This window comes from Tetranychus urticae, chromosome 3 (assembly GCF_039701765.1).
Source record: "Tetranychus urticae isolate SD_2017Ah chromosome 3, NJAU_TeUrti_SD_1.0, whole genome shotgun sequence".
Taxonomy (NCBI): Eukaryota; Metazoa; Arthropoda; class Arachnida; order Trombidiformes; family Tetranychidae; genus Tetranychus; species Tetranychus urticae.
In genome coordinates this window covers 8,768,916-8,785,947 of record NC_142960.1, presented here as the reverse complement: position 1 = coordinate 8,785,947, position 17,032 = coordinate 8,768,916, and the positions used below count along the sequence as shown (strand labels likewise).

The window sequence follows — 17,032 nt, the reverse complement described above, 5'->3', positions numbered from 1 at the left end:
ATGGAAATGAAAAGGAAAAGTTGTCCTTACAAGAATATTTTTCAGTCAAGATGAAATGATGACAACTGAAATGGATGAAATTCACAATCAATTTCATGAACAAAATGTGTAAATTTACAGAGAAAAAGAATCTGCAAAGTCGAGTAAATTCAAGTTTCATTTAGACGTAAATTTCAAGCTTCACCTTTAAATTGAGAATGCATGAGAAGAAGAAAAATTTAACCCAAAAAAATGTTCAATAAGGTCAAAGAACAAGAAACGTGAATAAAAAAACTTGGAACTTTATCAGCGAAAATATGAAGTAAACTTGAATCTGTTTACTGCTCTTAATGACTCAATCAAAATGCAATTCAACACCAAAAGTTCAATCAGAAATTTTCAAAATCACAACTTTTCCCTGAACCAGAATATTCTTCAAAACTTTTGCCTTTTAACATTTACAAAAGCTATGACAGACTTCATTAAATCAACTATTGAAAACATTCCCTAATGATATTTACAGTTTCATACTCAATGATAGGTCAAAGTTTATCATGAAAAGACTAGAAATGTAATCATTCTGTGAGAAAACTCGGAATATCAGAACAATGATGACAAAATTTTATCTTCTAAATCACATTATTCTTTCATCGGTAATCATGAAAAATGTTGTAAATTGTTCTAATTGAAAGAGCTCAATGGATAATTATCGTCAGTGATATCGATGGTAATTCAATAGCATTCAACATGAAAATTAATCAAAGTAACTTTATCTTGTAACTCAATTCAGGGTGAAACAGAAAAGAATATAATTTCATTATCTTTGCAATCCTTTTGGCTCAGGGAATTGAAATTAAGCAGGATAACTTTGATTGAACCAATCAATCTGAATGTTCAACTTTTGTCGACCAATCAATTGCATTGGAATGAAAGTTGAAAAATAAAGGCTTATCTAGTCATTTGGATGAGATTCAATGTTGAAGTGAGTAAGCGCTTTTCAAATCACTCAATTCATGGAAAAGATGATATTGTAATGATTGAGTGAAAAAGGGTAAATATCATGAGAAAATGCAATTTTCCTTTTTTTCTTCTTCTTCTGCGTTTCTTCTTTTTTTGCCAACCGAAAGAAGTAAATATTGTCACAATTTATATGATATAATGTCTTTTTTTATTCCTTCTCATCAGTTCAACTTACCTTCGAGAGAAAAAAAAGAAAATCGAAATGTTCATAAGCAGAGTTACTAGGAATCACAAGAGTGGAAAAAAAGTTTCGGAATAAAACATGATCAAATATTTGCTCTGTAATATTTAATCGTTAATGTCTTTCAATGAAAATATTTTGATATTTTACTTTTGACCCTTTTGTCAGCTTATTTTTGCCTCTAATTTTGTCCAAATCCAGTTCAACTCTTAGACTCTTTAAGTGAAGACTAAGGCTTATAAACAGTTGTTTGACCATCGGATTATTTTGCATTATTGTTTTCATGCATTAACTGACATGAATAACAGTTTAATGTCAAATGGCTAAAACCTTTTTGGATGAACTCTTGTGACTAAAGCAGTTTAGCCAAAGTCAAAATAGATGAATTAAAAAATGAAAATTTCTCTTCATTTTTAGAGTTTCTAAGCTCAACCTGGACCGATCATGAAATCAGCGAAAATCATTCATTGTCTTTCTCTTCGAAAATTAGCAAATTCATTTTCTCTCTGAAACGAATCAATTTTATTCACAAACGAACATCAAAAATTGAAAAATTAGCGAGCAAATTAAATGATTTCTTAAGCTAATCAATTCAAATTTGAGCTTACCTGAGATTTTTAGTCTAAAGATTCTTATCTGACTTGTTATTTGTTTTGTAAGTTTTGAATTTGCTATTTTGACTCTTTACCATCAACTGTTATCTTGGTTTTCATTTGCAATTGAAAAGTGAATGTTATTTTTCGCCGATGAACACTATCATCTGCAATTTTTGTCTGCAAATTATGTTTTCAACTCGAAATAGAAGTTGGAGATTAAAATTTTCTTGATCCCCAAGGCTCATAATTTGTTCCAATTGTTGAACCTCCTTTGGTGTTTACCGTTGCATGTTATGTTTCATCTCTAGAGGCTATTGCATTTCCATAGACTCAACATGGTGAGACTTTAAAAAGGTTAAAACTGTAGGTGTCCTTTGAGTAAACTTAACTCATAGTTTCACTTGCTCGTAGTGTCAATTTGTAGTTCAAGCACAACAGGGTTAACAACTAGAATACACGTAATTATCATGACTACAAATTTCATCTTCTTAAAAATGAACCTTCGCTTTTAAACTCAATCCCAGTGAAATAATGCGACTGAGGAACAGTTGAAAATCTTTCGCTTCTATCAGTTATTCTTACTTTTTGACTCGATTTTTTCAGCCCCATCTGCAACACTTTCATTCCGAGTGAACTTTCGAAAGCTGTACAACTTTACTTCTCGTTAACCATCGACCGAATTGAACCTTGTATCAACTTAATTTCATTACACATTCATGAAAGTGATAAACAATTGATTATAAAGATTCAAACTAAAGCACTTGAAACAACCTCAGTTGCTCGAACAGTGTAACTCTTTTTTTTCGAGTCATTTCCACGTAATTTGATTGTAAAACATTTTTAAATATTACACATTTGCATGATCTCAGTAATGAAAATAAAAGTGAACATGTTTCCTCTGTTCATGTCTGGAGTATGTTATAAGATAAAGTAAATCTCATGAAATTCACTTGAAAAGGGCAACTACGAGAGGAATGGAAAACGAAATGCATTTCAAAGAATAATCATCATTATTTTTTTCTCCTTTTCTTCAAGTTTCCAGTTTCTATTGAGTAACTCTTTTTCACTCTTGTTTCATGTACGCCACACAATTTGCTTTACAAATAACAAGACAAGCACAAGGCAAAGGAAGCAAGAAAAAACCAAGTTCATCTAACAAAATAAGAATTGAAGAAGAAAAGGAAAAAAGGCAAAAAATAAATTGAACAGAATCATGATAAAGCATGATAATGTTAGTTTATTTATAAAGAAGAACAAAAAATGAAAATTCGTTTAGAATATTGTGATTCAAGAATACTCATTTCAAAGAGATTGCACTTTTTGTTTCCTTTACTGTTCGTGTTGAAACGCTTTTCCCTCTTCAAAAGTTGGGATTCAAGTTGAAAATGAAGCAAGTAAAGTCTACCAGAATTGACCTTCTTGACTCATAAAAGGCATTTTCATTGAACAGTGAACATTATCATTGGAAAGAATTGTTAAGAAAGAATAAAAGTGAAAAGAAAAGAAACTAAAAGAGATTCTCTTTTTTTGTATTAAAAGTCAACTGAATGTTATCATGTTTGACGGGATGTTGGCTGTTGTTGTTGTTATACTTTGTGTCTCAACCTTTTCAATGGCAAGATTGACAGGGAAGGAAAAGGAAGAGAAGCAAAAAATATCTCCAAATTGTGTTATAAGAATATAAAGATGAAAATGAAAGACAAGATAAGTTGATATAATAAGGGAATCGAGTAATATAATACAAGTTTTATTGTAAAAGGCGAATGCTAGACAAAAGAAGCAACAAAAAATATTCATTCCTTGGGTTATATTTAAATGCAAATTATGCTTGAGTTTGCAAGTGTTTGATGAGTGATAACAATCTGAATGCTTCCAAGTCCTTGACTACTGAAAATGCTGATCACAATAAGCTTAGAAGAAAAAGAAGAAAAAGAAAAGTCGAAAAGAAACATGATAAATTCTTATCATGTTACAGGTAGATTATTTTCTTCGCTTCACTCTGAATGAATTAATCTTGATGGATAAGAATTTTCATTTCCTAACTTGTGTGCTTCCTTCCCTGTAAAGGTTAAAATTAATGAATCTTTTGGTGAAATGGTTTAACCAGTGAAAAGGATTATCATTAACACACAAGTTAACCTTGGTTATTTATAGTAGTTCATGTTTAGTGTGATATTTATCATTATCATTATCATCTTTATTATCCGTTTTTATTTGGTGTTTTTGTATTCAAAAGGAAAATAGAAAATTGGAGAGAAAAGCATTTTCTTGGACTGCTCATTGTTGCCAGTAAATGTCATGATATTGTGTCTAGTTAAAGATATGCATTTCAATTGAGGAGTTTATTTTCATTCCCTGTTATTGTAAATATTGATTTATAATATAGAGTGTCAATAATATTCCTTCCATGGCTTTGTTATTAGCTTTATCAGAATATCAGTGTGCATTGATAATAGAAATGGCAAAAAGGATAAGAATTCTTGTTTTTTTTTCTTCTCTCTCGCATTTCCATTTCTTCTTGATTCAGGGAAAGAAATCGATAGTGAAAATGTGAGCATTTCAACCGCATTAATATTTGAGCTTTAGACAGCTTTGATTAGCTTTTTATCATCACGTTGCTTTGATGCTTTGAACAAACAGCTAAGTTCCAAATAAAGAGCTTATACTTTTGACAGGGAAAGAATTTCAGATTGGAAATTATACAGAAATGAAATGATTTTGATGAAAGACGCAGTTTGATTTTCTTTCATGAATCAACATTCGAGTGCTGAATCGATGAAAGTCACTTTTCTTTTGGAAACTATTGACTGGAGTTTAGATTGTATAATAAGATATAAGCCAACTGGGAGTGAATTCTGAATCGAATAATGATGAATTTTTGGATGAGTTGTGAAGAAAATGGAAGATGTTGAATTTTATGTGGAGTTAATTATCGCTTGGAGAGAATTTTGTTGCAACGAAATGATAACTTGGAAGAAATTGTTTTCTAATGAGAACGATTTGTATTGCTTTTTAACGCTAATTTTTTGTCTCTGGGTGCTTATAAATGCAGCAGAGTTGCTTTTGAATGTTGACTCGTGATTAATGAAAGTGAATAGTGAAATTATATGGAATCGTACAGAATGTAATAAGAGAAATGAATGAAACAAAATTTTTCTTTTCAACTCCCTGTTCAAGCCTGGGAGTTGCAAGGCAACTTATTCAACTTGATATTTGATTCAATTGTGATGATAGATAAGCCTATTGAGAGATACTTTTCCACTGCATTCAACATTAATGTAACCAAAGAAGCACTTTTTCACTGTTTCATTTTTTGATAACTTTTTCTCTGAATAATGTGATAATCTTTTCCAGGACAAAAATGAAATGTTTCAACCCAAACTATCGAAAAAGTTGGATCAAAAAACCAAAAAATTAGCAATACTTTGAGATGTATTCAGAGACAATTAAATGTGAGATTATTTGCAAAACTGTGTAGGTTTGATGAAATCCTTTTAATCATAAAAATCATTTTGATCTTGAATCATGTAAAACACGATTCGACTAATCATAACTTTCACTGAACAAATTCGATTATAACTGTTCCATGCTTTGAATGTTGTGAATTCCATATTGACTTTCAGTTCGAATTCTAATCAATTCTTGAGTTGCCTCGAGTTTTCCTGTCAAACTCATACTTGTTAAAGTGAATCATTGAGTTAACCTTCACTCCTCATCTGAATATTAACAGAATAATAACTGAATTGATATTCAATAGCATTGCAATAATATGCTTTTATTATAAAACACAGAACATATTAGTTTCTTATTTATCTCAACATTTATTCCGAAGTATTTTGGTTACTTTTTTCTTCTTGCAACCATTTTCCCATGTAATTATTTTTCTCCTTGATTATTTCATGATTATCACTGTAGCCTACACAGGTAAGAAGGTAAGCAGCAGAAAAAAGCAAGCTTCTATTGGGATTTAAAAGCAAGTTGCCAGGGAAAAAAAAGTTAATCAGAATTATTTTCTTTACTAATTGGGTAAAAAGTAATGGGTACATGAAATCATTATAATCTACTGAAGAAAGAATTAAATGTCCAAAGTTTATTTTCTTAACGATGAGTAGTGAGTCAAGTTTCAATATAATGAGAAATATAAAAGTTTAACTCGACCCAATGAAACGGAGTAGAGTCTAGATTAAGGTAAATAACGATTTCTATGAAATCCTCTTGTCCATCAGTCCATTGAAATGGAAACATTGGCCAATGAAAGTTGAGCGTAATTGGTTAGAAAAACTTTCAAATAATTAGTTAACATGAGAGCAACAATTGGATATAAAACATATTAGACCTTTGAGTATGTTTGATAACAAGGAAAAGGAAAATTCAATTTTGTGGAAAATTTCGCCACATGAAGAAGATAGCACAGAATGAATTCACAAATTCATTCACATTTAAAGCCTACAAATCTGCACAAATTGAAAATACAAAACTTGAAATTTCTTTTCCATTCCACCTCAAGTTTACCTTCCAGTTACACTTTGTGTTGTGAACCAAATATTCAATGGAAATTTAAAATTCTCCAAATTTGATAAGTAAAATGTTTAAGAGTAATTCTGGTTCAAGAGAACATTTTTCATTCAAGAAATTGCAATTCCCTCGTTTCTAATGTTTTTATCAACATCGCTCAATGTTGCCACTGCAAGTTGTTCATCTTTCAGAAGCTGATTTCAGTTTCGTCGACGAAAAATTTGAAAGCAAAATCCAAGAAATTAACATTTCAAAAGCTGACAGGAAACAATCAACAACAAGTGTACCTTGGTTCATGTGTGCTGTTTATGTTGAGCTCAAGATTTGCTCGGTTGAGAAGGAAAGTCTCTAAAGTGATTAACTCTGTAATAAATGATCTAATTTGATTTGGATAATGTTTATAATGGAATTAAAGTTTAAATTCAATGCTTATTTCTGTACAAGTGAATCGAGATCCAGAAAGGATCGTATAAAACTGGCCATTAAATAAATGCGAAAATAAATTTCCACCAATTTCACCATTTGTTACAACGGATTAATATGTTATGAAATTATCAAGGTAAACGTTGATTCAGAAGTTCATTGCAACAATTGATATTTCCAGAATATTAATCTTGACATCAATTTTCAAGCAAAAAGGCATTCCATTGAATCTTGTTAAGAGTAGAGTTACTTGCAATTTCACTTTTATAAACCATTTTAATACAATCCATGCAATCTCTTCAAGCTTAATTCCAACCTTGTTTCAGTTTATTTGCTGATTTATCTTGCTAAATTGGCAGCATTGGTTAGTGCTTATAAACTACAATCTGTAGCTTAAGCTGTTAAAGCATTTGATGAGAAATCTCGAGATGAAGGGGAAAACTGTTCTTTCCTCGAACCTCGATTCCTGCTGTTTCCATTGCTCTATTGACAGCCAATTTTTACTCGTAAATCATTTTTAGCCTTTAAACTTAGCGAAAAAAAGTTTTGCTGAGAAAATGAAATTGAAATGAGAAGAGCAAATTTGATTAATGAAAGTTATTAAACGTTTCTACAAGCAGAAACATTTTCCATGAGATGGTTCATTGGTGAAACAGATTGTTGCTTTTAATATGCAATTTAAGATGAAAACATAATGAGATGAAGCATTAATATTTTGATTAATGGAACAAAATTTTTTCTTCCTTTTTTTGTCGATGAAAGAGTTTTCGACCAAATTAAATGTAATGAATATGAATTACATGCGATTCATTGAGTGATCATAAATGACAAGGTTATCATGATGAGAATGAAAAATCATGGAAACAAAAAGTGTATTGAGTTTAATAAGATGAAAATGTATTTTCGTGAAAAAGATGTGATTGAGTCGAATAAAGTTGAGTTTATGAAAAGAAGGAAAAAAATGATTTTTATATCACATTAGTTGACAGGGAATATAAGTTGCTCTCCAATATTCAATATACAATCATTTGAATCAGAATAATTCATTGGAAACTTTTTGCACCAAGAAAATGGTAAATATATTGGATAAGTTAAGGAGGAAAAGCTGGAAAACACAATTTTGTTGAAACTTTTTTTTCTTCTTTCCTCTTCTTTTTCATTCTTCATCAAGAAAATTTTTCTTCTTCCCACAGGGAATGATATTCATAAATATACATGTTTTATGTACCGATAATATTATCAATATAATACCCTCAAGATTTTGGGCAAAGGTATGATAAAGAAATAAAGACTATTAAATAATAGAATAATAAATAGTAGTTGAAAAGAAACAACTGAAAAATGATATTAAGTTTCGGAACAAGTCTGAATAAATATGAGATAAACAAGGGAAAACAACAACTCGTTCAACTAATGTTATCAAGTGTTTAACCATTAGCTCAAACTAACCAAACAACTACTCAACTCCTTTTTCAAATTGACAAGCAAAATGGTTTGTGCACTCAGTAGCATCAAGAGTAAACTTGGAAAACTATGGGAAAAATGAAAGAGACAATTTTCGTCATTTAGTCATTAATCAGCATTGAACTATCAGAGTTGAACCTTGAAACCATTCTAACCTTTTATATTTCATTGACAAACACTTTATAAAAGTTTTTCATCTTTACTTCAACATTCATCAACAGGAACTTTGTGAGTTGGCACTTGATAATGCATCATTTGATCGTTGCTCAATACATGAACTCGATAAAAAATACAGCTTCGACTGTTTGCTTGTAAATGCTGATGATCCCGATCCTGTATTTGATGCTAGATTAGTCTGAAGCTGCTCGGGATAGACCCGAGCTTGCTAGTGATGCCGGGTTGGTTGAGTTTACTGGTTCACTAGAGTCAACAGTTGATACGGATATGATGCTGGTACGGATGATGAGTCTGAAGATCAAATCGCACTTTCAAATCGATAACTCAGTAAAAGGGCGAATATGCAATCTGACAGAAACGATGATGATATCGAGATGAAACCATAAATGAGTGTAAAAGCTGGTTGAAATACCCTGTATTATTACAGAACTTGATATCGAAGTCTAACTCTGAGTTGTGAATAACAAATAATTGAGCAGCTTGCTAGTATTATATTTCATTTCCTGTGAAACTCGACATTTTGATTGTTACTATGAATACTTGCATGGTTAAAATCGATTTTTTCCTGATAATTACTGTAAGTTTATACATTTTCAATATTTTTGCGGTTATTCCATCTCTCAGAACAATTATAATTTCTTTCTTTTCTCACATTCTCATGATTTTTGTTTCGAAAAATTTACAAGATAGCTTAAAGTGAAAGAGAAAAGAAAGAAAAATCATTAATTATTCTGAGAAATGGAATAACCACAAAAACATTGAGAATGTTTGAACTTACAGTAAGGAACAGACTAATGAGCTGAGAAAAATTCATAAACGGTTCCTAATTAAGGAAGAGTTAACCTTATAAGACTTCAAATTTCATTGCAATTTCTTTAATTATTAATTAACTCAAATTTTCTTTCGAAAAATTTCAATAAAAAAACTCGAGAAACATGTTTAATTTCATCTATTAAGGAAGATTGAAAATCATTAAAGTACGTGAATGAAGTATTTCAAGAAGCTCTTTTAGCACTCAAAAGTTGAACGAAAGAAAAAGATTATTCAGGAAAAATGAAATTCCATTTTTCGGACTTTATCGTTGATCCATGTTTCAATGGAAATGAACTTGCAAATTGTTTTCAAATTTTCATTCAAATATCCATTTTATTACATTACCATATTGTCACTGAAGTTGTAATGATTTTATTCAAACCTTTTCATCGCAATAACCTTAGGATTCCATTACTTAATCAATTTCATTATCCTTTTTATGAGTCTTTTATTTTCCTACTTTTTCTTCATATTCAGTTATTATTTCTTCTCTCACTCTGATTTGTATATCATTAATAATAATAGCTTTCCCTGTATCTCTTGCTCGATCAACATAACAATAATGATAGTCATCATCATAAGTAGCCATTTCATTTCATTCCCTAATCATGATAATATTCAATATAAATTTGCAAATCGACAAACAAGTCAAAAGAAGAAAAAAATGTCATTTCATTATTTCTGATTGCAGTGAGAAAAAAAGTTATTCAAGACTGAAAATCATTCATTACCTATCATAATTATCATCATCATTAGTGTTCAATTTACACGGAATTCAGTGTCATTCAGAGTTGCATGGAAAAGATGAGTAAACGTTATCAAGGATGAAACCTTTCAATCCAAACAACAAAGTTTCATAAATCATCATTCAGAGCTTTTCAAATGAAATTATCAAAATGAGATTTTTGAGAAAAAAAAAGAGAAAAGTTTTTTCCATCTTCGATCTTGAAAACAATTGTTTACTCAATATCATCATGGGTAATGAAAGGTGTAAATTTTAAGAAGCAATTATCTATTCAATCACTATTTACTCAGCAATTGAATAGCATTAATTCAATATCAACACCAATCAAGTGAATCAACATTTAATGTTAATCTCATTTTTTCATGAAGTGAGTTTGAACATTACAAGACAAATAGCCAAGTGAGATGTTTAATGTCATTAATCGTCCATTGAAGGTTCATCAGGCAAGAGTAGAAGTTGGAATTTTTTTCATCAAAAAACATTCTTAATCTCATTCTGATGATAAAAGCTCAGATTAATATGATCTATTAGTATAATCCATTTGTTAATAAAAAGCTCAACAATTGGTTTAAAGTTTTTTCCCTTTTTTTGTTTCAACTCTTTACATCAATCAAGTTGATTGTACACAAGTTTACAAAGATTTCAGAGAAAACTGTTTTTGGATTGAACTGAATTGTTGAACTCAATATATCTCATGTTGGCACAAATATAACGAAAGCTGAATCAACTTTTAAAGTCTTTAGGAAATGATAAGGAAATCGGTCCAATTGGTTCATTCAATTTTTTACTCAACATTTACATTTACTTCAATCACTGAGTAACTCAATCTTTACAGAACTTTGCAACTGTCACTTTAATCATGACAATGTTCAGTTAATGTCAAAACTATTCTCAATTAAATTTAGTCTTGGAATCGAAATAAAATTGCAAATCAAATCAAAGTTAACAATATTATAATGAATACAATGGCATGTACAGTTTGACTGATATTGGGCTTGAGCTTACTGAATTGTGAATGATGCAAGGTAAAAGTATCATGACTTTCATGGTAAAATTGATTGAACAAAGAAAATGTTGGGTTAAGTAAGAAAGAGAAGTTTAAGAAAAAAAAGTAGAAAAGGAAAAAGTTGCATCAAGAATATCAAAATCAAATAAAGTTGGTTAATCAAAAGAGGAACCAGTCTTTACCTTGTTTTTACTTTACTTTTGCAAGATAACCATTTTGACCAGTTTCAGTTTTACTTCAGTTGGATACAATCATGAATCACAGAAGGGAAAAAAAAGTATTGATAGATTAAGATCATTTCCTTTCATTGACTTCAATATGCTTGGAAAGTCAATTAGAGGACAATTGCAGTGTCCCTCACCTGTATCATCATGGATATACATTTTCATTTGTTCATCACTTACTTTGCTCACTTTTACAATTCAACCGGATATTGAATGTCCATTGGGTCAGAAAAAAGTTAATCAATAATAATGGCATCATTAAAATGGATCAACAGAGTTGGAAATTAATTTTTCAAAGGCAATTCCACTCACAGGTTCAATGTAATTATTCAGTGAGACAAAAGCGATTCCAGAAAATTGACCCTTTTCCAGCTAAATTAATTTCTGTCTAAACATTTCAACATGAACATGAGATTTTTCATCAACAGACTAACTGTGCATTTACACGAACCATTTCCTTGATGAAGTCGCAATGAATCTTAAGTGCTCAAAGTTGCCATTGATTTGTTGGTCGAAGAAATGAAATTTCAAAAGTTACAAAACAATCAGTAAAACATAAAATGTCTGAACAGTAAAACAAAAACATTAGCAATATTAACTTGAATCTTAATGAGAAAATTATGAAGTCAGAATCTGGAAAAGTTTCAATTTTTGAATTCCAAACAATCGATAAATTTTCATTGATTGATAAAAGGTTTTAACTAGATGATATCGAGCTGTTTTGTATTGCGACTTAAGAAACAAATTTTTGAGTTTTCATGATTTAGCTTTTTTGACTCTGAAAGTTAATATTGTCAGTTTGTTTCTGACAGTTGATTCAGTTGGACCTTATGGATCTAATCTATTCATGCGATATTAATTACGTTATTATTTAGCACTTTCAACAGTCATCTGTGCAGACTGATTAATAGACTTTAATTTTCTAATTATTCAATTAATTACTTTGATCAAGTGTCATCTTATGCCAGTATAATTGCCAATCATTCATCAAAATTATCATAATTCAGATATAAGTGACTAATTAGAATCCATTGGTTGGTTCAACAACAGTCAATCATTGCTTGTAATAACTCGAGCTTCCTTCCAGCTTAGCCTTATACTAGGTGTTCAAACGGGTAGGTCAAAAAGTAAACGGCTATATCTTTAACACGGAATTAATTATTGATCTGAAAATTTGTATATAAATAGATTTTTATCAGCAATTAAAGATACGTGTGCTCAAAATACCCTCACCTTTTTACAATTAACGCTATCAGACGATTTTCAAAAATACAGCTATAAATTTTTGACAAGTTCCCATTGAAATGTTATAATCCCATTATAAATCGCTTTTTCGAGTCGGGTGAGCGTTTTTGTTTCGCTTCTAATTACCCTGTCTTTAAGACATTCTCAAATTCCTAGTAAAGCTAATTAATATAAAATTAAAATGACCACGATCGTGCACCTATTTTTCGAGATATAAAGCCCCAAAGTTTAACCTACCCGTTTGAACACCTGTTATATGTTCATGTGTTTACTGTTGAAGGAAAATGAAGTTCAAATCGCTTACAGCTTTCCATCGATTGAATAACCAAATATAATCAGGAGAAAGGAATAAACATTTTAGTTCCAATTCGTAAATTCTTAAATGGAAATTCCACTTTTAACAGACATGGTAATTGAATTAAATTGAAATTCCAATTGCAAATTGATTCAACTTTTCGACATTTCGATTCCAATCTTCTATTGTCAATAATTAAAAATATTTTAACCGAAACACTGAATGCTTAATAAATCATCGACATCATCTTCATTAACTCTTTTTTTCACCATTTGTCTTCTTCCTTCCTTTCCAAATACATTTATTTTGTGGAAATGTTCATGACCATGGCAATGAAACATTAAAGTTACTCAACAAAAGTCTAATTGTCAGGTTTTTTCCGTTTATTCAGTGAAAATTTCCCCCAAATAGATTAATCAACTGCAAAAGTTCAACAATCATAATTATTGGGGAATTGAATTTAACAAGTTGATATTTTTAGGTGAAAACAATGATTGAATCATTAATTGTAGCAATTGCTTTGAAAACTCCCATTGAAATGAGCAATTGACTTTGATTGGAAACATATTCAACTTTGTTTTCTTTGCTAGATAACAGTTTAATGAGCAATAATTAACAAATAGCTTTAGACCCAATCATGAAATAATTTATTAGACTATTAAAATTCAAGGTTCCCCCGTTGATTATCATGTTCATGATTGATTTAACCTGTTGACAGAGTAGTTGTCAATTGCTTCCTTCAACTTCACTAGACTTTTCATCAAAATTTTACTTTAATTTTGTTCACTCAAAGTCTTTTTTGATTAGTCTAATGCTCAACTGGTTAAAAAAAGTGAGAAAAATTTGCAACCAATAAATACAGTAAACTGATTAGATACAGGTTTACTGCCAAAAAATGCAATATTTCAACACCAATTATGAATGAAGCATAAATAATGATCAACCATTGGAGTTGAGCCAGGTTTGGATGAGTTTGAAAATGAGCTTTAAATGAGGTTAAAATGAGGTTAATGTAAAGTTGAAAATGTTTTGATAGCTTACCTAATTGATGAGGAACCAAAGGGCATGATAATTTGTGTGACCCTTGAACTGCTGGAGATGACATGTCAAGGTATTCCATTGAATGGTTACTCTTTGATGGAAGTGAATCTTTCAACTGATTACTGGGCACACGTGGAAAGGCCATGGATGGTGAGGAAGTTTGAAGGGAATCGGTTGATGAACTAGCATTGAATTTGACTAAACCATTGGCCAGTAAACCAGCTTTACGATGCGCTTTAATACTTTTGATTATCTTCTTGACTCGCTGTGCGTTGACCAAATTTTGAAAATAATTTGAATTTGATTGATCTCTAGATGCTGTAGTTTTATCGAGAAGAGCTTCAATCCGAAGTAGTTGAGGTTTCTTTGGTTCTTGTAAGCCAATTGATGATGGAGATGATATGGAGGGTAACACTGAACTATTCAATTTATCCTTTGAAATATTTTCATTAATTGTATTATCACTAACTGAATAATGTTCATTTGATGAGGTGAACACATTATTCCCATTTCCAGATGATTGAATTTGATTCACTTTTCGACGTGAACCGATTGATGCTGACATTGGTATTGGTGACAAGGTGGAAGATAATGAGTTTGAAGATGAAGATGAGGGTGACGATGAAGGAGTGGAAAAGGAGGAAATCTTATTAACCGTTAGACGTCGATTAGTGTGGATAACTGCAATTTGCATGAGAGTGACAAATATCAAGGAGACGACAAAGAGTAGCAACAATATTGACGGAAGAAGACGTAAAAATCTTTTGACGGTTCGTCGAAGTAAAGGTTTCACTGGTGGCACTGGAATGGGTATCAAATGGTATGAACGACTTGATGTGATGACCATTGTCACAGTAATGATGAGGATTGACCAGTACTGATTGGTATGCAGCAAAATTATAACCATCAACTATTGAATTCTGTGCATATTCATGTGTCGACATTTCCACATTACATTTGGGATTGAACAAAATTTAATGGCAAATTCACATGTTACGGTATCACTTGAGTTTCAATTATCACAGCCACTTCTTTTCATTAAGCGCAAATTAACTACTGATTTATAAACTTTAAATCCTCTTTTGTTGATTTGTTAAACAAGAATAAATGAACAACTGATTGATTAATTTTTAGCTTAAATTTAGTTGAAACATTGCATGTTACTTTTGAAAATTGATGTTAACACTGTTAACATCATTCAACTGAGCCACATGCTTTTTTGTTGCTTTTTGTGTGAATGTGTGTGTTTTATCATTAAAGGTGAACAAATTGTTTGACAATGTCAAAAGGTAACATTGAACAGTTATTGTTGGTTAATTGCAACACTTTTAATCAAAAACTATGTGCTACAATTTGATTAAAACTTGCTTGCCAAGGTAAAAAAATTAGATAAAAAGAGTTGGAGAGCGGTAAGGTAAAGATTGTAACTATGACTATTAGGCTGTGGTGATTGCATGCAATTGTGTTGTGAGCCTGGAAGGTTTAGTTTTATTCATCTTCAAGTTTGTCTCATTGAGTAAACTCTGAAAGTTGGATGAATCGACTTGCGCTGTTGTTGTTGGATGATAACCATGTGAATCATGGAGATAAGTCTTTTTCATCTGCACCTTTTCAGAATGCTCACTGAAAGCGATAGTGATATCTGCTGTCATATTATTGAATTACAGTCTCTGATGCACTGCTGATGAGAGTCCATGAAATAACATGTTTTTATGATACCTTCTAGCACTTTATGGCACAATTTATGATTTATACCTGAATGCATACAATTCGTAAAACTAGTTGGCATGTGAAATTCATAAAACTCAATTTTGTTGGTCAAGATTCACTGTTGGAAAATACGACGAAGAAGGATTGTTAATATTATGATGCAAAAATTGGTCAAAAAACAAGTATAGTTTCTGAAAGTTTTACCGGAGTTTCAAATTGATTCTTAAACATTTTATTGTGTAAATAAAAAATCAACATTATTTTCACCATTTTTGAGATATCACTAGATATCTAGATTCCAGAGGATAGTCAATATTTTTCGTCTCAGTAGTAATAAAGGTACACAAGTTAGGACACTTTTATTGATTTTTTATCGACACGCTGACCGAAGCAAGCAAAGCTAGAGATGATTAATTTACATTAAACATAAATCAAACAAACCATAATTAATATTGATAATACAATTAGAAGTTTCGTACAATACAATTTCGTTGTAAGCGAATATAACTCAATACAAGTTATATTTATAATAGTATTTAATTGTATCTATGTACGTTTTGACACAATAAAAAACAAAATGATTTACAAATTTGTTTTTTAACCCTTTGAATTACTTTCAGAACAACCGCACCTCACTTAATTAGATTTGAAAAAGCATTATCAAAAAATCTTGAAATATTGCAAACTCACTGGAAGAATAATTACGATTAAATTAGATAAGAAGTAATTTATTTAGTAAAGCTTTTACACACTATTTAGTGACCAAGGTAAATCAAATATTTTAATCAAATATCCACAGTCTTGCGTGCTTGATAATAGTTAACTTAAAAAAATTACAAAAGGCACTTTACTTATTCATTAATACAATCATTCTCGTTTGTTTAGAACCAACTTTCATATGAACAAAACCAGAATTCAAAAGAGTAAAACCGGCTGACTGTAAAGACACAGAGCTTTCAAAACAACAAAACCAGCTTTCAAATGACCAAAACCTACTTTCATAAGACAAAAACTCTCGAGTTAAAGAGTTACTTTATTCAGAGTATGCAAAGAGGATTATCACTGATTTTTCCAATGAACTTCCATTGAAGATGGTAAATCACAATTAATAAGTCAAAATTTATCAAAATGTCAACTTATATTCCAAGATGTCTCAGAAAAGAAACAATTAACAATTACCGAAACAGTCTACACCATGAATAAAGATGCTTCTTTAACTCGAGAGTTTTTGTCTTATGAAAATGAGTTTTGGTCATTTGAACGCGGTTTTTTTGTTTTGAAAGCTCTGTGTTTTTACAGTCAGCCGGTTTTACTCTTTTGAATTCTGGTTTTGTTCATATGAAAGTTGGTTCTAAACAAACGAGAATGATTGTATTGATGAATTAGTTTTTCTATTGTTTTATTTTGCAACTTAATTTTCCTTGAATTCTGTAATAACCTCATCAATTACATAAGTTAATTTCGAAAGAAGAAGAAGAACATGGAGAGTTAATAGCTGAACAAAGTAGAGATCCGTTTCGTTCAACTAAAAATTCAACATTTGGAGCTGAAAATAAAAGGTAAAGGTAAACCGGCAAAACAAGACCAATGATTACGAG

The 17,032-nt window shown here is 30.6% G+C and overlaps 1 protein-coding gene across 3 annotated transcripts in view; it reads right to left on the bottom strand.

Annotated features, from left to right (window-relative positions):
- LOC107370257 (uncharacterized) overlaps positions 1-14,937 on the bottom strand; it is a 42,525-nt gene extending 27,588 nt beyond the window's left edge. For all 3 annotated transcript variants that reach the window (XM_015938245.3, XM_089269680.1, XM_089269681.1), the window contains exon 1: positions 13,725-14,937. In XM_015938245.3, the coding sequence (XP_015793731.2) occupies positions 13,725-14,631 (907 nt within the window). In that variant the 5' untranslated portion in view covers positions 14,632-14,937. The remainder of the gene's footprint in view (positions 1-13,724) is intronic.
- Positions 14,938-17,032: the final 2,095 nt, after the last annotated feature.